Source organism: Callithrix jacchus, chromosome 14, assembly GCF_049354715.1.
Source record: "Callithrix jacchus isolate 240 chromosome 14, calJac240_pri, whole genome shotgun sequence".
NCBI lineage: Eukaryota > Metazoa > Chordata > Mammalia > Primates > Cebidae > Callithrix > Callithrix jacchus.
In genome coordinates, this window is record NC_133515.1 from 7,847,946 (window position 1) to 7,870,045 (window position 22,100).

The 22,100-nt window shown below is 48.9% G+C and overlaps 1 protein-coding gene across 7 annotated transcripts in view; it reads left to right on the forward strand.

The window, feature by feature from the left end:
- The window catches only part of CNGA3 (cyclic nucleotide gated channel subunit alpha 3), a 109,150-nt gene that overhangs the window by 78,720 nt on the left and 8,330 nt on the right, over positions 1–22,100 (forward strand). For 6 of the 7 annotated variants that reach the window (XM_035271644.3, XM_035271645.3, XM_078348700.1 and 3 more), the window contains 5 exons: positions 7,991–8,104; positions 10,461–10,640; positions 13,906–13,959; positions 18,064–18,180; positions 20,261–20,367. In XM_035271644.3, the coding sequence (XP_035127535.3) occupies positions 7,991–8,104; positions 10,461–10,640; positions 13,906–13,959; positions 18,064–18,180; positions 20,261–20,367 (572 nt within the window). Of the gene's footprint in view, positions 1–3,809; positions 8,105–10,460; positions 10,641–13,905; positions 13,960–18,063; positions 18,181–20,260; positions 20,368–22,100 lie in introns of all 7 variants that reach the window. The other variant, XM_078348701.1, reaches the window with a different exon arrangement.

A 22,100-nucleotide genomic window follows, 5' to 3' on the forward strand; every position in this document is an offset into this window, starting at 1 on the left:
GCATTCTGTTTGAAATCCAGCACAAGACAAGGATGCCCTCTCTCACCACTACTATTCAATATAGTACTGGAAGTTCTAGCCAGAGCAATCAGGCAAGAAAAAGAAATAAAGGGTATTCAATTAGGAAAAGAGGAAGCTGAATTGTCCCTATTTGCAGATGACATAATTGTGTATTTAGAAGACCCTGTCGTCTCAGCCCAAAATCTCCTGAAACTGATAAGAGAAAATCAAATCAAAAGTGAACTCCCATTCACAACTGCTATGAAGAGAATAAAATACCTAGGAATACAAATAACAAAGGATGTAAAGGACCTCTTCAAGGAGAACTACAAACCACTGCACAATGAAACAAGAGTGGACACAAACAGATGGAAAAACTCATGCTCATGGTTGGGAAGAATCAACATCATGAAAATGGCCATACTGCCCAAAGTAATTTATAGATTCAATACCATCCCCATCAAGCTACCAATGACCTTCTTCACAGAACTGGAAAAAAACACTTCAAACTTCATATGGAACCAAAAGAGAGCCCACATAGCCAAATAATTCTAAGCAAAAAGAACAAAGCTGGAGGCATCATGCTACCTGACTTCAAACTGTACTACAAGGCCACAGTAATCAAAACAGCATGGTACTGGTACCAAAACAGAGACATAGACCAGTGAAACAGAACAGAGGCCTCAGAAGCAACACCACACATCTACAATCATCTGATCTTTGACAAACCTGAGAAAAACAAGCAATGGGGAAAGGATTTCCTGTTTAATAAATCGTGTTGGGAAAACTGGCTAGCAATGTGCAGAAAGCAGAAACTGGACCCCTTCCTGACACCTTACACTAAAATTAATTCCAGAGGGAGTAAATATCTAGGTAAGACCTAACACCATAAAAACCCTAGAAGAAAATCTAGGCAAAACCATTCAGGACATAGGCATAGGCAAGGACTTCATGACTAAAACACCAAAAGCAATAGCAACAAAATCCAAAATAGACAAATGGGACCTAATTGAACTCCAGAGCTTCTGTACAACAAAGTAAACAATCATTAGAGTGAACCAGCAACCAACAGAATGGGAAAAAAATTTTTGAAATCTACCCATCTGACAAAGGGCTAATAATCAGAATCTACAAAGAACTAAAACAGATTTACAAGAAAAAACACATTCAAAAGTGGGCAAAGGATATGAACACATACTTTTCAAAAGAAGACATATATGAGGCCAACAAACATGAAAAAATGCTCATCATCACTGGTCATTAGAGAAATGCAAATGAAAACTACATTGAGATACCATCTCACACCAGTTAGAATGGCGATCATTAAAAAATCTGGAGACAATGGATGCTGAAGAAGATGTGGAGAAATAGGAACATTTTTACACTGTTGGTGGGAGTGCAAATTAGTTCAACCATTGTGGAAGACAGTGTGGCGATTCCTCAAGGACCTAGAAATAGAAATTCCATTTGACCCAGCAATCCCATTACTGGGTATATACCCAAAGAATGATAAATTGTTCTATTATAAAGACACATGCACATGTATGTTCATTGCGGCACTGTTTACAACAGCAAGGACCTGGAACCAACCCAAATGTCCATCAATGATAAACTGGATAAAGAAAATGTGGCACATATATACCATGGAATACTATGCGACAATAAAAAACGATGAGTTCATGTCCTTCATAGGGACATGGATGAATCTAGAAACCATCATTCTCAGCAAACTGACACAAGAACAGAAAACCAAACACGGCATGTTATGATTCATAGGCAAGTGTTGAACAATTAGAGCATGTAGACACAGGGAGGGGAGCATTACACACTGCGGACAGTTGTGAGGGGCAGTTAGGGGCAGGTGAAGAGAGATAACAAGGGGAGAAATACCAGATGTGGGTGATGGGGGGATGACAGCAGCAAACCACCTTGCCGTGTGTATACCTATGCAACAATCCTGCATGATCTGCACATGTACCCCAGAACCTAAAGTACAATTTAAAAAAAGAAAAAGAAAGAAGAGCCCTTTAAAAAAAATGTCTTGCAGCAGTCAGAAGGCAATGAAGAGCACTGCATGCATTTACCACAGAAAATCAATTTCTCACAGTTTATGACTCATGGTAGGTTAGTGACTTCAAGCCAGGCAATTGCTTAAATTAGACTTGTACTCTCTTATAAAAGCTATCACCTGATGATGAGTTTTGTTTTTAAAATGCTCTGAAATAAAAATGCCGAGTGCCTTTTCCCATTTTCAAAAAAAAAGTCAGGATCCTGGGATCCTGGGCCCAAGACCTTGGGAGAAGGACAGAGGCTGTCAGGAGCAGCAAGATTTTGAAGCAGAATTAAACTTTTCCTCTTTGTACCCCCTTGCCTACAGTGGGGCATGACCCAAGCATCTCATAGGGCTTCCAGACTCTGTAAGGCAGAGAAGGCAGTAATGGGGTCCCAGTCTGGCTTCTTCCAGTGAGATACTCACGGAGTAGGCACCCAGAAGAAGGCAGGCCTGGTCTGCAGGCTGCTGCGGCTCCTGCCCACAATGTCTGCTTGACTTGACAGCACTGTGGTGCTGCTGACACACCCTGACTCTGCATTCGCCAGTGACCTCCAAGCCTAGCTTGACCTGTGGCCTGTTCAAGAGGGCTCACAAGGTCTCTTAGAAGATGACCATTTGCAAAATGAATTGCTAGATCGTTAAGCCATGCTAATACCAGCCACTGGCCTCTGGCTTCTAGCAGACTCCCTGCAAGCTCACTCGGGAATGCACGCTGACAGGGGTCACAGCACGCTCTAGGGTCAGCCACATGGTTAGGGGCTCTGAATTAATGTCCTTCAGCAATGCTATCTGTCACCTGCATGGGTGAGAAAAGGTTCTCCCTTCTCCTTCCTTTGCACTTTCTGCGGCCAGCATGATGGTTAACAGCACAGGCTCAGGGTCAGACTGCCTGGGTTTGAACACTGGCTCTGCAACTGTCCTGCTATGAAAAGTTGCTCAATGGCTCCAAGCCTCAGTTTTCTCATCTGCAAAATGAATCAGTATTAGTATTGCCCTCCTAGTGTGGTGAGGTTACAGCAGATGTGAACGCAGAGGTCCTGGCACAGTCCGTGCTGTGTGCTTAAGTGCCCAGTTGCCTCTCATTCCTAGTCTTGGAAATGATTACTTCTTCTTGCGGGCCTTCACTGGTCTCTTCTCCTTGACCTCAGATAGCCCCAGTGGACCAGGCATCTGGATCTGGCCATTTCCTGCCTGTGTCCAAGCCCTGCTGTCTCAGCCTGACCATCAGCCGAGGCTTACTGAGCTCCACTCAGGCCCTGGCCCCACCATTCACATGGTAAATTGACAGATTAATACAGTATCTCATGAAAACACCACAGAGATTTCAAAATGAGAGACATAAAGAGTGCTTCCTTTATGAGAGAGCTATGCTTTTTCTTACGGAGGCAAGAGTAGCTTTAACCGTCAGAAAATTTCAGAATGTTTCTTGGAGTCACCAAAGAGTAACAATGCATACTCAGGATGGGGTACAGTGGCTTCAGGGATGGAGGCGGAACCCAGCCCCTCCCCTGCTTCCCAGCCCAGCCCCACATTTGCCTATCCACTGATAAGGTCTCTATGTGAGACTGATTTGAACAAAGGACTCTGACATATACATATAAAAATTTTAATTTCAAATCACTATTTTGGAGCAAGGAGGAATGGTCTTCGGACAAGCCATACATCTTCACATTGAAATTCCAGTCCCTTCAGAAAACTTTTGAGATAAATGATTGAGAATTGGGGTACATGAATGTTAATTGCTCTTTATCTTCAGTGATACCGAGAAGCCTGCACTGGCAACCTGTTTGTGGGGGTGGCCCCTTGCTGAGTGCCCCCAAGAGGAAGACATGACCAAGTCTCTGTCCCCTGAGACCTCCGTGCACCAAGGTCTTTCACCAAATTGGAGGCCCTGTTTTTAAGTTATTGGAATTATTTTCATAGTGGAAGAATGAAAACACTTCATTTGAATAAAAACGTTTTACACCTTGAAAATATCAAAAATATAATTGTCTTGAGTTTTTCATTTCTACTTAGATCTTTTTAGTTGGCTCAATTATTTAAAAGCTGTCTGGCATATTTGTGAGGATAAGGTAATAGAAAAAGGCTATTCTCTGTGACAGAGAACAGCAGCTAGGACCAAGGGCACCTTAAATCCTGGATCCATCTCCTGGTGTAGCTATTTTGAATGAGGTTTGAGGCACAGGAGTTTGTGTCTGACAGAAGAGAGGTCTTTTTGCATTACTCCCTGAGTGGAGCCCAAAGCAATTATCACCAAAGAAAACCATTTTCATCCCACTTCTCCAGGACCAAAGGCTTAAAAATGCATTGGTTTCGGCACCCCGTCACATGTGGCCAATAGCAGTGGATTCCAATTATTCAAGTTCCTCAGGTCTTGAGAAGGGGGAAACTAAGGTGTCATATTCCTCAGCCTTGTGCTGAAAGGCCACCTCTCTTTACTCTCATGTCCCCAAACCCATCTTGGTGGAAAACACCAGATGCTCTACCGAGTGCAAAGTTAATTACCAGTTCCAGTTCTCATGGGAGGCCCTGTTCTAACCCAGTGACAAGAAACCTTCGCTTTACCAACATTAACTCCTCTTTGCAAATAAACGTAGAACCTGAGCATTCCAAGGTGAAAATTATGTTGTCTTTCAAAGCAGTCTCTCCATTCTGCTAGTTGCTTTCGTTCTTGCCAGCTACCAACTTCAGGGGACCCCTTCCTTGGAAGGCATCGTCTGCACATGAGATCTTAGAATAGCAGCCTGCAAATGGGATGGAAGGTCCAGGACTGTCCTGGCCTGGTCTGCTCATTTTGCAGAGACTGAGGTCTTGTCAAGTCCTTGCCCCAGGCTCTTCCACTAGCCACAGGCAGGACAGAGCCTGGCCCCAGGACTCTAATTTCCCAGGGAGGTTCTTCCTCCCCATTCTTGCATTAGTTACCAAAAGTATCTCCCTTTTTTCAATGTGTGCCTGGGGACTCCAAATGTCACCACAGACATTCAGTTCCTTTCCTCTCTTCCCACCTCCCTCCATCTGCCTGGTAAATCAGTTTCTGGGAGGAGTAACTAATGGGGTTTACTATGTAAACACTCCCAGGCATTTAATACAGGTAAAGCTCTAGAGCTAAAAGAAAGGCATTGATCTGGCAGAATTGCAGGCATTGAGAAGGAAGTGGGACGAGGCATAGGGAAGAAATGGCACCCCCATCAGGTCCCTGGAACTTGCATCACCTAAGGCTCTCCCTGTTCTTCATGGCTGATTGTGCCTTTAAGGGCACTGAAATGCACATGAAATTGCCAACTATTGCTTTATTTGCTTTCCTGAAGATCAGGAAACTTAAGCCCAGAGAGGGTAAGTGACCATCCCACAGAACACTCAGCCTGCAGGTGCTGGAGCAGGGACTCAAACCAGGACCTGTCACCTTTCCACGCTGCCTCCTCAAGTGGGCATTATAGATCTGTTCACATGCAACAGCTCTTGCTGCTGCTGGTAGCAGGCCTGCTTTGTAATCCAGGGTGGGTTTTGCCCTCCTCATCCCCCCACCAGCTCTGATGTCATCTGATTCCTTTGCTGCAAATGCAAATAAGTCTGGTCTCAGGATGTGCCCTCATGCAATTAGCAGAAACCAGATTACACTAAAATGTTGGGATGACTGCTTGGTGCCTAGAGCTCCCTGAGGAGCTGCTGATGGCAGCACCTCCATCCTTGGGATTGCCTCCAGATCTTCCAGGCACACAGGCTGTGACAGGGCCCCTGCCCAGCTATCAGCTGCCATCACCACCACCCCCATGCCAGCTGCTCAAATCCGAGGACCTCTGCCACCTCCTCCTGCAACCAACCTAGGTGCATTGGAACATGCATCCCACCTTTATAGTATACAGAACATATAGTATACAGAAGCAAGGGAATCGTAGCTTCTGGACTGCAGCAGGGCCTCTGACAGGGTCTTTTACATGTACACAAATCAGATGAGAATGGGTTTCTTATGAGTATAAGGGGATAATTCAATCTGATGGTTTGGAAAATAAAGAGCCATGCCTACGGTGCAGCCATATGGATTAGAGCAATGTCTCCAGTGGCATGCCACAAGGCTCAGTCCTCAGCTGTCCTATTAATTTCTTTTTCATCTGTGCCATATAGGAAAATACAGGGCAGCTTCATGGAGTGGATGACAGCAAGTTTTGAAATGGTAAAGTGTATGTGGTTGGCATACAGTAAAGAGTTAATAAATGGCATGAGGTTTGTGTACTGTGTTTGCGAGTAGGATGGTGTTGAAAGGAAAGGTGAGTGTATTCTCTGCATATCAAGTCTTCTAAAACATTGAGTGATTCTGATCAAGGGGAAGGTCCAATACTTAATTCCAAAAAAGTAATTGCACATGCACAAGCCAGGGTCCTCTGGCTGGCAGCAGCCTGTGTTAGAGGACTGCTTTGGGTTTTTGCTGATAGTAGCTGGTGACCATCAAAAACACAAAAAGTAGCAAAGTCTTCCCAGCATGGGCTCCAGTCACAGCAGGGTAGCCTCAGTCTCTCTGCCCAGTCAAGCAAGACCCCAGGAACTTGCTCATGGGAGAAGGACCGTGACAAGGAAGAGACTTGACCCCAAGGAGCAATGGCTGGGTGAGCTGGGGGTTTCTGGCCTGGAAAGCCAGATGCCACACAGGTCCCTGTCAGTCATTAAAGGTAGGAGATGAAGCTATCAGACTCCCTGTGGTTCCAGCAGAAAACATAGCTTCAATATAGGGAGGTTGAGGGATGGAAGAATCTACGGGCAGGTGGGGCAGCCAAAGGATGGCCCAGACAGACTGGGTGGTGGGAGCCAGCTCCCTGCTGCTGAAGAAGGCAGGGAGGAATCTGTAGAAGAGGGGAAGCAGCAGCCCGGCCACTGTGATTCAAGGACTCTGACTTCTAATCAATCACCAGGGAGAGTCTGAAGCTTTTCCCTGGCGTTAATTCTTGCCTCCTTGTTAAGAAGGCTGATTAGGTTGGAACAGGTCACGTGATAGAATTAATTTGTCTTGCCTGGGCTCCTCAAGACTCATAGACTGAAGTGCAAATCCCTAGAGGCCAGTGCCTGGCTGGCTTTTAATCAGGCTGATCAGCCTTCAGCCCCAGGAGGTTTAAAAGAAAGGAAAATATTCCCAAACATATTTCCTAGTCTTATTCCAGGCAATTCAACCAGACTTTGCTGCTGCAACTGGTGCTCATATGGAATTGAGGGCACCTGTCCTTTCTGGGCTCACATTTTCCACAACGGATTGCACAGGGGAGGCACCACCCCTTACCTCTGCTTAGAAGGAGAGAGAGCCTAGAGTTTGGCGAAAGGGACTATGGGAAATGGAGTCTCATTTGAAAGCACTGTGCAAATTATTTGAACTGTGTACAGAGGCCAGGTCAGTTCTATACAGTATTCCAGGGACTTTGTGTTAACCAGTGGGTTCCCAGAAAGGCTGTCAGACAAGCCCACAAGATACTACCCAGGCAGTGTGGTTGCAGCATGTGCAGTGAGAAGGGAGGATCAGGAAGGCCCTAAAGAGCAGTTATTCAATTTGCCCTCAGAAGATGAAATTCAGTAGGCAGAGAAGTGTTGGAACCTAAATCCTTGTTCTAGAATCATTTTGTGGAAGCAGCTACTTTGGCTTGAGATGGCCCCGGGACACCCTCCATCCCCCGCCTAGTGCTTTGATGAGGGCTGGGCCAGCATGTGCTGCCACTTCCCCATCCCTTCACCTAACCCTGGACGGTAGCTACCTTCCTTGCTATAAAGGAAAGGCCACATTTATCCCAAAAGCCAGGATCTGCAGGAGGTGAACAGAAGTGGGGAGCCCCTGGGATGAGGATCTGTGAGGGTGACTTTCCCTATTTAACAGGACATCTGACCATCTCACTCCTGGCTGTATCCAGGAGGTAGATGGGCTTGAAATCAATTCTGCTTGCTCCATATCTGATTTCCTAGAGCCCACTTGCCATGTGAGGAGACATCTTCTGTGCTGCAGCCAGGGATCACTATGGAAACCAGAGGACTGGCTGACTCAGGGCAAGGCTCCTTCACCAACCAGGGGCTCACCAGGTAACTGACCAGACTCAATACCCACCTTGGCATGGGGGACGCTTCAGCAGAAAGAAGGTAGCGACCTCTCAGGAAGAAGTGCTAGGTGGGGGTGGAGCTGAAGATTTGGAAATCAAAGAGTCAGGAGCAGAGCAGCCCGCAATCTATCAGTGAGTAATTTCCTCTTGGGTCAGATGTTCTGAGCTCAGAAAAGTCTAAGAAAAACTACCTTTATCTGAAATTGCTTAATAAAAACTGACATTGAAGTACTTGCTCAGTTTTAGAAGAATTCAGGAAAAAAAGCCAACCAGAGAAGGTGTTAAGAAAAGCCAGCTGTGGGAGACCTTTGATTGGGTGGACACAGTGGTGTGCTGAAGGTGATGAGGGTGAGGTCTGAAATAGCTCTTGCAGGGTCTCACAGGTGCGCGTCTGAACCCTAGGCAGGTTTCCTTGCAAAAGCATTTGTTTGCAAGATTAGTGTGACTCCAAGCTCTGCCTCCCTCTGATGACAACCGTACTCCAGCTTCAACCGCTACCCCATCTTGAGGAGGTCATTTCACCTTTTCAAGTCTTATCTAGAAATGCATCTAACAATGGCTACCCTACAGGTGGCTTGAAAGCTGCATCAGACCCAAGCCACGACTCATGGCAGGTGCTCGGCAAACACCAGTCTCATTATTTCTTTCCACCACATTGTTTTTTCCAATGCCAGAGTTTTATGTAGTCATATATTCTACACTTCATACTTAAGGTTATTGCAAAAGAAATTCACTTGTCTACTTATTCTTCATGGTTTTCATTATGAAGGATGCTACTCCATCATTGTTTATTTAACTAGTTCATTGCAGCTGGGCATTTAAGTGATGTTCAGTGTTTTTGTTTTACCAATAAAATGCTGTCTTAAGGTTCTTTGTCATAAGAAAGAAAGAGATAACTTTAAATCAGTTGAGTAGGGCTGGTATAGGAAGCTAGCAACACAAGCTATCTCAGGCAAACAGAGCCAGCAGAGCTCAAGGGAGGGGACCTGGGGAGGCAGCCGCCTTTCCCCTCCCATTTTTCTCATGGATTTTTGTGGTCTTTGTGCTTCTTTCTGCATGTCCCCTCCATTCTGGCTCTCTCTGTTCCCATCAGGCTGAAAACAGCCTTCGCCATGTGACCTTGAGTTGAAGCACCCAACCCCATCTTGGAGTGGCTCTCAGTGCAGAGGCTGGAGTGGCTGTCTGCATCACTTGTCTGTCCTAGTCCTGTTGTCTGAGGCTGGAGGAGGGAGTATGACCTCAGTTGCATCCTCTCGGCAGAGGAAGGGTGTGGGTAAAGGAAGTGTCTGCAGCAGAGAGGCTGGGCTGGGCAGATACCTCGGAGTATGTCTGTGGCAGCAGCTGTAAGCATCTGTCTACAGGGGCATTTTCTTAGTTAATGTATTCCCTTAGGCTAAGGTCGTAAGTGTGCGATTAGGGTCAAGGTATGTGACAATTCATGGCTTAGTTCCAGGTTGTTCAGTACAGACACTGGCCAGGGACACTCCATCCAGGGGAGGGTCCTGCAGATGCCAAATCAGGGAAACCAGAAGCCAAGAAACACAGTGGAGCCTCTGGGCCTGTTCCCTGCTGCTCCCCTCTTGCAGAGACACCAGCGGTGTCTTCACCAGGTTGAAGGAAACGCCCCTCACGGGCCAGCGCAGGCTCAGATGCGCTCTGGGGACTGGCACTATGGTCGCAGGTGCTGGAGCTCATGACAAGGTCCTGGCAGGGCCAGGCTCCGGGAGAGGGCTCAGGGCAAGTTGCAAAGGAACCTCCCAGGCCTGGGGAGAAAACTCTAGTTTGTATAAGAAAACGTGAATAAGATAAAAACTGGGAAAAGACTCCAGGTTGTACCTGGATGCCTGTTCCTTAAAGCCTTGCTCTATCAGATCTCAGGGGCTTTAAAATAAATAAACAAACAAATAAATAAATTGAAAACTTTCTCTGGATGTTGTCATGGTATAAAACCCACATTGCTTTACTCTCCCTGTACTTAGCTGTCATAACAAAGAGCTCTCCATTGGGCAAAAGGATTGAGCTAACCCCTGTTTGAAGGATCGTGCCTTAGGCAGTGTCCAAGCGCTACAAGGGCAAATCTTAATAAAGAGAGTGTCCCTTTGGGGGGATGCACTGCCCCTGACTTCGGGGTGGAGGGAGAAGGGGATAAATGGTCTCCATGGAGCCGAGATGCAAACTTAGACCACAGGCTCCCAGTACCCACGCCCTGCTGGCAGTCACTGCTTCTGCCAGGCCCCACCAGACAGAGAGTCGGGGGAGGGAGAGAGAGGGAAAGAGTGGGAGGTAGGAGTGGGGAGCTTTTCCTCTCCTTCTGGCTCAGTGCCTGTGTCGCCTTCCAGGTTGTCGCGCCTCGTCTTTTCGCTGCACAGGTGGGCCGCCAGGCACGTGCCCCACCAGGAACAGGGACCGGCCTCTTTTCCGGATCGTTTTCATGGAGCTGAGCTTAAGGAGGTGTCTAGCCAAGAAAGCAATGCCCAGGCAACTGTGGACGTCCAGGAGGCAGAAGACAGAGGGAGAAGGTAAGGAACAGGAAAAAAGAAGGGCCTCCTGCCCGCTGGGGCTGGGCAGGAAGCCTCTGCTTTGCTGGGTCCTGTTTGGTTGCAGCACAGGTGACCTGGAACCTCATCCCCGTGTGCTGTTCATTGAAGAAAGTGTTTGCCCTTGGGGTAGCACTTTATGCTCTAACAGCCTCCACTGAGTCCGAGAGACCTTGCAGAAGAGGAAACCCTTGAACCAGAGCCCCCAGCCTCATTTGGCCGCTGACCTCATCCTACACAGAGCTCTCATTAGGGTCCCCTGTAAATCATGTTCTCAGAAACTCATCTGGGGATGCCGGCCTTACCCATCTCTCTTCATCAAAGGACCTTCATCCTAGACTGCACTGTGACCCATCTTGCTCAGAAACAGGGCCTTTTATAGCAGGTTCCCTGGGGAGTGCCTAAATGGTACCCTCAATGTTATGTGTAGACACACATGCATTCTTCTGGGAAGAGAGTCCACAGGCTGGTCAGAGTTTTCAAGGGGAGCTATTGGCGTCCCAGATCAGGTTGAGAAACACCAGGTGGGGAAGGGCGCAATGGTGGGAGTAGAGTGAGGGGTGGGAGAATGCTGGCTTTCTGGAGGGAAGATCTGCAGAACCTGGGCCTTTGTACATCTTCTTGCGTCACTCCCACCCTAACTGGGAGTTAAACCTGCAGTCAGACTGGCACCCCCTTACACACAGACACAGGGCTGCTTCCTCCCCTTCTGTCTTGTTCATGAAAAGTCTCCCCAGCAGGTGGTCTGCAGAGAGACCCTTGGGCCAGTACAGGTTGAATCAATTGTCACTGAGCATAGAGGGTCTCTTTAGGACAGTGAGGTCTGTCTGGAAGAGAGGAGAGGTGAGACATGGAGGGGAAGCAGACCTCCCCTCAGCCTCTGAAACAGGTGGATTCTCACCCAGAAACTATTTTCTGAGAGGGGAGAAGGGGGTGGTCAAAAAACTCTTTTTTGGCTGAGTCTTCCAGATAATGCTGAGATTTATAAGATGTAAAGATGGAAATAAGCATGATTATTGCAGAACAGACAGTTCCTACATAATTTGCTAGAGAAAAAAACATCTGCTTTTATGTCAATGAGAAGATGGGTTCAGGTTTGAGGCTTTTAAATGGGCATATGAGGGTCCCTGGGGCGTGAAGGTGATGAAGTCTCGGGGAAAACCAGTGGCTCTTTCTGGAGTATACGTTTTAATTCCATATTTGTGTGGAGAGTGGCAGTGGGTATTTGTATGTCATAGATTATGCAGGGGATGGCAAACTGCATAATCTTTTTTTTTTTTTTTTTTTTTTTTGAGACGGAGTTTCGCTCTTGTTACCCAGGCTGGAGTGCAATGGCACGACCTCGGCTCACCGCAACCTCCGCCTCCTGGGTTCAGGCAATTCTCCTGCCTCAGCCTCCTGAGTAGCTGGGATTACAGGCACGCGCCACCATGCCCAGCTAATTTTTTATATTTTTAGTAGAGACAGGGTTTCACCATGTTGACCGGGATGGTCTCGATATCTTGACCTCATGATCCACCCGCCTCGGCCTCCCAAAGTGCATAATCATTTTTAAGTAAAATATGAGAGCTCAAGGACATGTCTTGCCAGTGACTGCTTTAGGACACCCAGGGAAAGGCGTGAGAATCCCTGGCTGAGCTGGCAAGGCCAGAGTTTTCACATGCCTCGGACCGCGAACCCTTGGGTTTCCCGCGCTGTGGGAAGGAGGCTGGGAAGGGCCTGGGCGTTGGCCCAGAGAAATGCAGGGACGTCCTGGGCTCCCAGGGCTAGGCATCCAGTCCCCTCGGGGAGCACGATGAGACAGAAAGACAAGGAGGCAGACAGGTAAGAAAGAGGCCAAAGTGGAGATGGAGGGGGTAGGGGGAAGAGGTTTCTCAGCAAGCCAGCCTGACTGGTTTAATTCCTTCTGGCAAGCAAAAACTTCCTTATTTAAATTGACCAAATTACCTTCTTACATCCTTAGAGATGAATGTTAGACTATCTGTCCATTTCCCAATGGGACCAGACAAACGGGGGAGTTGAGCTAGGACCACATCCAGGGCAGACCCCAACCACCCCACAGACACCTGATCCATCACTCGCAGGCAGAGTCAGGATGGGCAGACAGTTGGTGGTGTGGACGGTGTCAGTGAATCAGCAAAGCTTCCAGAGGGTGAGGATTTTGAATTTTTCTGGAGGCAAAGTCTCCACTGCAAAGCCAAGTGTTTACAGAAACAGGTCCTAGTTCTCCTGTGTGGGTTTGGCTTTGTGGGGTTAAGGGCACAGAGGCATGGTGAACACAGCCACTGCACCCCACGGAGCCGAATCTTCCCTTCTTCACAATCCCACAGCAGTTCCAGTTCCTGGGAGATTTTCAGATGAGCAGAACCAATCCAGAAATAAGTGGTTATGGCCATATATTAGATGGGGAGAGGGAGATTTGGGCAGGATGAGCTGAGGTCATCATTTGGGGTTTATTTGGCTGGACATCCAGCATCGTGGAGGAAGCACCCTGGGAGTCAGGTGGGGTGTCACCTGCCTCAGGCTCCGGTCCCCATGATCTCCTGTGAGGAGTCTGCTTCTTAACCCAGCCATGTGAGGTGCCCTGCGAGGCTACCTGGCTTTCTTAACCCAGCCATGCCGAAAGTGTGTTCTGGCAGACAGAGGTACTACCTTTTCCTATAGAACACCGTGAAGTACTGCAAAATGCAACTCTAAAGAAACTGAAAACAGCAACAATCCTGCCTATGCTCAATTACTTGTCCTGCTATTTGGAAGAGCCTTTGCAGCTGAGGGAGCAAGTCGCTGCTGCTGCGGCTGCGGCTTCGGGCTGCTTCCATCCCTGGGCAGAAGGTGCAAGACCTCCTCCACCCAAGAGGCCTGGAAGTGCTGAGGGCAGAGGCCACAGGGGTCCATTTCTGTGCCCTTCTTAGTGCCTGGCATGTGGCCCCACCAGGGTGGGACAGAAGGAAATTGAGTGGAATGTGAGACAGGGAAGCTGGAAGGGAGTCAAATGGCTGAATCTTCATTTTTTCAAAAGCCTCAGTTTAGCTATGGGTTCACCCTCTCTTCCCCCAAGGCTTTTACCCAAGCTAACTAATCACAAAGCATTTTGGCCCTGACAATACCACCCGATATTCTTCAAGCTGTGAGTGCAAAGGCTGGGAACAGTGGGATGGGGGGTGGGGCATGGTAATCCCCTGGGGAAATGGCCCCAAGGAATGGAATCTGAGTCCTGACCCTTGCTGTTCTCTCTACCTCCCTGCAGGGCCTGGCCCCTGGCCAAACACAACACTAACACCAGCAACAACAAGGAGGAGGAGTAAGTACTAGCCCAGCAAAGCCCTCCCCAGGCCCAGTGCCCCTCCACCCCGTAGAAGCCCAGCTTGGCCTCTCTCCCGAGTGCTCCTGCTCCCCCTCCCGGAACACCAGTAGAATATTTTAGAATCCTGTTCCCTTCATTGTAAATCCATACAAAGTCTGTATGATTTCTTAGGGAAGTTGTTTGATCTATTTGGCTCTATTTTTCTCATCTATGAAGCAATGGAATTGGATCAGATAAATGCTTTAAGCTTCAGCACTCTATACCACGAAATATCTGAGGGTGCAGAACCGGAGCTACTTGACAGAGCAGTGGAGATTCTCCTTAATGATGCAAAGGCATTTTTAATTCTACAACCTTAGGCTCTTGTGTCCCAGTGAAATGCCCTTGTCTTAAGGCCAATTTGGGGGCATAAACAGAGCAGTGGGAAAAGGCAATTTAAATATGTCCAGAGAATAGCCTCTTGAGAGGGTGACCTGCTATAATTCCTTTACATCACCAGGTGGCAGATCAGGGAGAGCGTGGCACTATAGGGAAGGGGGAGGCTTACTTGGAGATTAGGAGAAAATACTGATGTCAGCGAGAAACGCCGATTTCTTGATTTCCGATTGACAGAGAAGTGTGCCAGGGGTTTTTCTTGTTATTTCTCTTTTTGTTCCTCAGATATAACTTTTTTCTATTTCTCTCCATGAAGGAAGCATGTCTTTTGTTTGCATAAATTTGGACATCAAATCCAGAGACCCAAATGCCAGCCATAAGAAAAATGAGACGATTTTATCTACACAGCAATAGCTAAAGTGATGTTTGTTCAACTTATAGCCAAACCTGACACTACACACCCTTGCAACCTCAGTATCAAGTCTTTCAGGCAGGGAAAGGCTCCAGCTACTGAAACCACGGACAGGTCCTGGGGGTTTCTAGGTGTCCTTGTCCTGGGGCTGGGGTGTGGGCAAGGATGTGGGTGGGCAGCATTGGCTGCACCTGGCTCTTCAATCTTTCCATAAATGGGCTCACTTCACGGGTCCACTCTGACGCCAAGAACCAAGGGACAAACTGGGAACTGTCCCAAAATAAGGACACCTAGCCACAGGAAAGTAATTATTTATGAACACCTTCCCCCTCTCTTCCACTCCATTTCTATCATTTTCACTTGCTCTCATTGGTCCTGAATAATTTTTCCTTCCTCCATCGAACTGTTCCCATCCAAAACCAGCATCATTTTGCAGCTCTGTGTAGGGTTCTTTTGGGGCAGTGCTGGGTGGATTCCGGGATGCAGCCAGATGGTGCTGGGTCTTTCCTAGGCCCTCAGTGGTTTGGTAGCCAGAGGAAAGGCCAAGGCCTGTAATCCAGGGCCGCATATCTTGCACAAGGCAAGCTGAGCCCAGTGTGATTAAACTGCAGGGCAAAGCTGACCTAATAAGCTTGAGGGCAGAGCCCTCTGCTGGTGTCTTGACATTAAGACGCCAGTGGCTGAAAACAGACCAGAGAGTTCCTGTCACCCTGGAGGACAGAGGAGGGGTAACTTTCCTTGCTCATTTCATTTAATGGTTTTAATAACCTTTTATTCCTATTCACTTTATTGAAATACGCTTGCTGAAAACTTGGAAAGCAGGAAAAGCACACAGGAGCATACACACACAAAAATTGCACTTCATGCAATTCCACTATCAGAGATAGCCCCTCTTAACATGTGGCAAATACACTTCCATCTTCTTCCTGGGCATATATATTGAATACATAAACTGAAAATATATTTTATATGTACATATACTTGTTAAGAACATCTGTTTCCCAACTCCGTTACCTTAGAGCTTTGTGACCTTGGCCAAGTCTGTTAGTCCATTCTCACATTGCTATAAAGAAATGCCTGGGACACAGTAATTCAAAAGAAATGTGGTTTAATTGACTTGAGGCTCTGCAAGCTGTACAGGAAGCACAGCACCTTCTGCTTCCAGTGAGGCTTCAGGAAGCTTCCAATCAAGGAGGAAGGCAAAGAGGGAGCAAGACGTCTCACATGGGGCAGCAGGAGGAAGGTGGGGTAAATGTCCCCCCGAGTCATCCAGCAACAAGGCAGAAAAGAAGGAAGAGAAAAAAGAAGAGAGAAAAAATTACCTAAAACAAGAGGAGGAAGTACCGACGGGGTGCCATGGTCCCAGAAGGCCTGACCCCTCCCTGCAGGGGTACAGGACTGGATATCTTGGAGCAATGCTCTCAGGGGGCCTTAGCGTCAGCCCTGGAGGGGACGGGGTGCTTGGAGCTGAGGAAAAGTCAGTCCCAGGCTGGAGACCATGCCTCCTGAGACCATGTGGAGCCCCCATCTTGCAGAATGAATCCTCTTTGAGTTCTGGGAACGCAAGGGGTGCTCACAAGTAAAGACAGTTGCTTGTCTGCAGGTGGGCAGTGGGGGCTGTCCCTGCGAACCCACTCATGTGCCCCCCAACTGAAGCATTTTGTTTGCCCTTGCAAGTGGGCCACACAGTCACGGTAGGGTGAGGGCTTCTCTGGGGCACTGGAAGGTACAGTGTTCACAAACTTTCACCCGAATTCAGGGTGATGAAAGCTATCAGGAACGTCCCAAAGCCCAGTCAGTGAGCGACCTTGCATTTGCAGCTGGAGTCCAGTAGCATGATCTCAGCACACTGCAACCTCCGCCTCCCAGGTTCAAGCAATTCTTCTGCCTCAGCTGCCCGAGTAGGATGAACCACAACGCCCGGCTACATTTTGTTGTGGTGGTTGTTGTTTTTGGTATTTTTAGTAGAGATGGGGTTTCACCATGTTGGCCAGACTGTTCTTGAACTCCTGGCCTCAAATGATCCACCCACCTTGGCCTCCCGAAGTGCTGGGATCACAGGCCACCATGCCTGGTCACTGATACCCTTCTAATAAGCAGAAGAGGGATTAAGGGCCTCTCCTAGGAAACCTCCTGTTTGTGAATGTGGGGGGAGGTGCTGCTCCTCCCAGGTGAAGGGAGGAAGTCACTGGGGTCTCAGATGAGGCACAGGAGCACTCTGAAGGCCTGGGCCAGTGTGGATCACACAGGATGGCAGAGAGGACATGTGGACCCAATGAAAAGAAAGTCTCCAGTACAGCCTGTAAACTTGAATCTGCAGGACATTCTGCAAATAAAAGCTGAGCACTATAAGCAAAGTATTTCATTCACTGTGGGCCCTTATAACGTAGGTTATTCCCAAGGTTTGCTGGAGGGACGGGATCCAAGCCCTTGGAAATGAGCCTTTACAACATCCGCACAAATGTAGTGAGGGAGGTGGGCAGGGTTCCCGAAGGAATACTGTGGGGCACCCTAACTCTGTCCAGAGAGGAGCTGCCTCAGAACTACCCAGGCAATGCTTAAATGCACATTTCCATGCCGCAGCCCTGGAAGAGGAGTGGGCTCTGGGAATCAGCATTTTCTGAAAGCTCCCCCAGACTTCAGCAGACCTCTGTGACATTGCCATCTGCGTTTTCATTTTCAGCATCCTAAAGGGTGTGGATGTTGCCATGGGCACATGGGAGTGTCATCACCATGACCTTACTTATGTATTTATTTTTCTTGAGTTGGAGTCTCACTCTGTCACCCAGGCTGGAATGCAGTGGCGTGATCTCAGCTCACTGCAACCTCCACCTCCTGGGTTCAAGCGATTCTCCTGCCTCAGCCTTCTGAGTAGCTGGGACTACAGGCGCCTGCCACCACACCCAGCTAATTTTTGTATTTTTAGTAGAGATGGGGTTTCACCATGTTTCCAGGATACTCTTGATCTCCTGACCTCGTGATCCACCCATCTCAGCCTCCCAAAGTGCTGGGATTACAGGTGTGAGCCACTGCGCCCAGTTGTCATCATCCTGACCTTATAGTCGACCATGACTTCCTGAAACTGAGCTGAGAGAGAAAGACCTCTGGAGTCTACCCTACCTCCCAGCCTGTCTTCCCCTACAGGGACTCCTCATGTGACTCCCTTGAGACTAAGAGGACTCTGTCATGGACAGCCACATCTTGGGCTTCAGCCTAAAATTGCCCTTGGGTCTCTAAGCAAATCCAGATCTCTAAAACCCTCCAAAGCTGCAGTCTCGGAGCACAGTGCACTGTTCGTGTCTGTGTGTTTCCAGGAAGAAGAAGGAGAAGAAGGACGGTTTCGTGATGGACCCCTCCAGCAACCTGTACTACCGCTGGCTGACCGCCATTGCCCTGCCTGTCTTCTATAACTGGTGTCTGCTTATTTGCAGGTAAGCAACAGGGGTGGGAGGTGCGGCAGAAAGGAGGGAACCAAAGCACCAGGCCAAGGAGGCAGAGCTCCAACTCTCGCTCGAGAGGCCTGAGGCCTGGGCCCCTCACAGCCACCATTTAGCTCTTATGCCTCAGTTTCTCCTTTTGGGAGAATAAAAGGTTTCCCAACAGGACCATCAGGGTGCTCCAAAGCATGGGTGAGAACTGAGCTTCAGGTAGACAGCCAGGCTCTGGCACTGTGGGGCCCCCTCAAGTGAATGGTACAAGGAGGATGTGGGGCAGTTGCTGCTCTTCGGAGGCATAGGTGGGCGGTTCTGAACATGCTGCAGGGTAGGGAGGCAGGGCTGAGCTGCTACTCTTTTTTTTTTTTTTTTGAGATGGGGTCTCACTCTGTTGCCCAGGCTGGAGTCCAGTGGTGCAATCTCAGCTTACTGCAACCTCTGCCTCCCAGGTTCAAGCAGTTCTCCTGCCTCAGCCTCATGAGTAGCTGGGACTACAGGGATAAGCCACAACGCCAGTTAATTTTTTTTTGTATTTTTAGTAGAGACAAGTTTTCACCATCTTGGCCAGGCTGGTCTTGAACTCCTGATCTCAAATGATCCACCCACCTCAGACTCCCAAAGTGCTGGCCGCACCCAGCTGCTGCTACTCTTCTAATAAACAGAAGAGGGATTGAGGGCCTTTCCTAGGAAACCTGCTGTTTGTGAACACAGAGAGGAGATGCTGCTCCTCTCAGGGGAAGCCAGGGGCCTGGGCTTTTCTGAGCATGCCTCCAGGGTTGGGATACCAGAGGGAATGTTGCTGAGCACGCTGCTCACCAAGGACACAAGGAGCTGCTGCTAGGGGGCCAGGGGGGCGGGGCAGGCAGTGACTTTGGGGCATTTCTGAGGAAGCCTGCAGGCTGCAAGCTGCAGAGCGGGAGGCGGGATGACCTGCTGCTCTCTCTAGGTAAGCAAAGGGTTTGGGGGGACCTTCCCAGCAGGCCCGCTCCAGGACACCGAAGCAAGGTAGGCTGCTGCTGCTCTTCTGAGGGTACACAGGAGGGCTTACGGGACTTCCCAAGCAAGTGTGCAGAACCGGTGTGCAGAGGCAGGTCTTGGCTCTTCTGAGCTGTGTGAGGCCAGATGCATGCGAGAAGAGACGAAGCCTTTGGAGCTCTCCTGAGCCAGCACACAAAATGAGGATGCGGAGGCGAGATGTGCCTGTCATTCTGAGAGTGGGCAGTGGGTTTTGGGGTGCTCCTGAGCAAGTCTGCAAGACAGAGAGCCACTGTTCTAAGAGGCTATTTGGTGAGTTTGGGCATTCCAGATCATGCAGCACATCAGGAATGCCTTCGATGTGGAAGCAGAGGCTTTCGATTATCTGAGCAGTGATCTCCCACCCTTTGGAGGGCTTGTAGGGTAGGTGAAAAGTGGAAGAACTTGCAGCATGTCCTAGTTAGCGGGCAGGATGGGGTGCTTGGGCAAGCTGCTGCTCTCTGATGCACGCGGGCTCTGAGGAGGCAGAGCTGGGCACTGTTCTCCTCCTCCAGATGGCAGGACACTTTGGGGTGCTGAGCAAGCTGCAGGTGGGTGGCAGAGACAGGCTGCTGGGCCCGTGAGGGTAGAAGGAGAGCTGGAGGTGCTGCCTGTGTGGGAAACAGCAGAAAGATCGAGAAGGTGGAAAATATTTACTGTCTGTTCCATTGTTAATTTCTCTGAAATTCTCCTATTTTTGTAGAAATTTGACCCCAGAAAAGGCAAGTCCTTAGCCTCTTTACCTGACTCTGCCAGTAAGGCCTGGAAAACAGTACCTCCTGGGATCTTGTAGCTCTCTGCTGAGAGGCGATGGAGCCGCGCTTTGGGGTCAGTTCCAGCTCTTCTCAGGAGCTCTGTGGCTGTGGGACAGAAAAGCTTCTCAGAGACAGTGTTGCCTCATCAGAAGCTGGGGTGATTACACTGAGGTAGGGACACCGCAGGCAGGCAGGGCCATTCCCGGATGACGTGACCCACGACTTCATCACAGAGCCGGTGCCCACACGTGGGCAGTCCGTGCTCTGGACACACATACAGGCGTCCATCTCCCACTTGGCTTGTTTAGGGCCTGTTTTGATGAGCTGCAGTCTGAATACCTGATGCTGTGGCTGGTCCTGGACTACTCGGCAGATGTCCTGTATGTCTTGGATATGTTCGTGCGAGCTCGGACAGGTGGGTGTGTCCTGGGCCTGGGGAGGGAACCATGGTGCCCACAAGAGTGTTCTGAGAGACCCAGCACAGTACATGGGACGTTACCTACCTTTGACTGTGAGAGGCCAGGCAGATCTGGGAACCGCCAACCATTAGGGTAGGTGGTGCTGCCTCAAGCCCCTCTACACGGAACCCTTGGACAGGACACTGAGCAGGGACCAAGACACCTAAGCTCTGGGCTCTGCTCTTCCAACAAGCTGTGTGACCTTGAGCAAGTCAGAGGGCCTCGTTTTTGTCGCCTCTGAAGTACACAGGCTGGGCCTGGCGTGGTGGCTCACACTTTGGGAGGCCGAGACAGACAGTTCATTGGATGTCAGGAGTTCACGACCAGCCTGGCCAACATGGTGAAACCCCATCTCTACCAAAAATACAAAAATAAGCTGAGGCCAGTGGCATGTGCCTGTAATCCCAGCTACTTGAGAGGCTGAGGCAGGAGAATTGCTTGAACCCCAGGAGGTGGAGGTTGCAGTGAGCCAAGATCATGCCACTGAACGCCAACCTGGGTGGCAGAGCGAGAGGCTGAACCGCAATCTCAAAGGACCTCTGTCGCTCTCACTACTCAGTACTGGGGTGAGCAGGAAGGAGAGGCATCTTGGAGTTTCTCTTCTTGGGCAGTCAGAGGATCCAGGACATGTTACTCCATGGCTTTCAGAGGAATTTTAACATGTGAAGAAGGAACATCTGAAACAGGGCTCAGGTGAATGAGAACGTCCTTCAAATCACCTCTGGTTGGGAATGGGGAAGGATACCCACCCACCCATTTCTTAGGTGCTGAACTGTGTGTCCTTGGGACACCTTTTTCTAATCTGCACAAAGATATTGCCTAAGCTGGTAGGTGCCCTGCTTTTTGCCTCCAAGATTTTTGAACTAAAAACTGTGCCAGACAGTTTTTACATGTGGGTGCAAACATATGTAATCCCAGCACTTTGGGAGGCCAAGACAGAAGGGTTGTTTGAGTTCAGGAATTCCAGATTAGCCAGCACAACACAGCAAGATCTTGTATCTACAAAAAATATATATAAATAAATAGCTGGGCATGCCATGTGTGCCTATAGTTCTAGCTACTCAGGAGGCTGAGGTGGGAGGATTGCTTGAGCTCAGGAGGTCAAGACTGCAGGGAGTCATAGCCTGAGGTAACAGAGCGAGACCTTGTCTCAAAAAACAATAGTAAAATAAAATAATTCTATGCCATAGCAGCTGATGTAAACACCACCAGATGAGACCATATACAAAGCATTTCAAGCACATCTTGCTTCTTCATTAGAATCACTGCATGAGATGAGAAGTGCAGGCATGATTCCCTCCAGCTTGCTGATTTAGAAACCAACGTCAGACACACCAAGTGATTTGCCACGGTTACTACTCAGCCATGCCAGGCTGGTCCCCCATTTGCTTCTACACTGATGCCTAGCATTATAACTTAGAAGACCTCAGATACACAGCCTGAGGCTTGCCCGGCTGACCTAGCCAGCCCTGGCCATCTGCCCCTTTGCTGCAGTCATGTTAAACTCCATAGACACATGAGCTCTGTAGGTGGCCCATTGGGCTGACGGTCCCTCATCTCAACCTAGCTTCAGTGGGATGAGACACCCTCACTCTCATCATCAGACGTTAACCCCCTACCTCTTGTGAAGCAGGGAAGGCTGCGAAACAAACCTCTCAAAAACCAAACTGGGAAGGAAGTGGTGATTTAT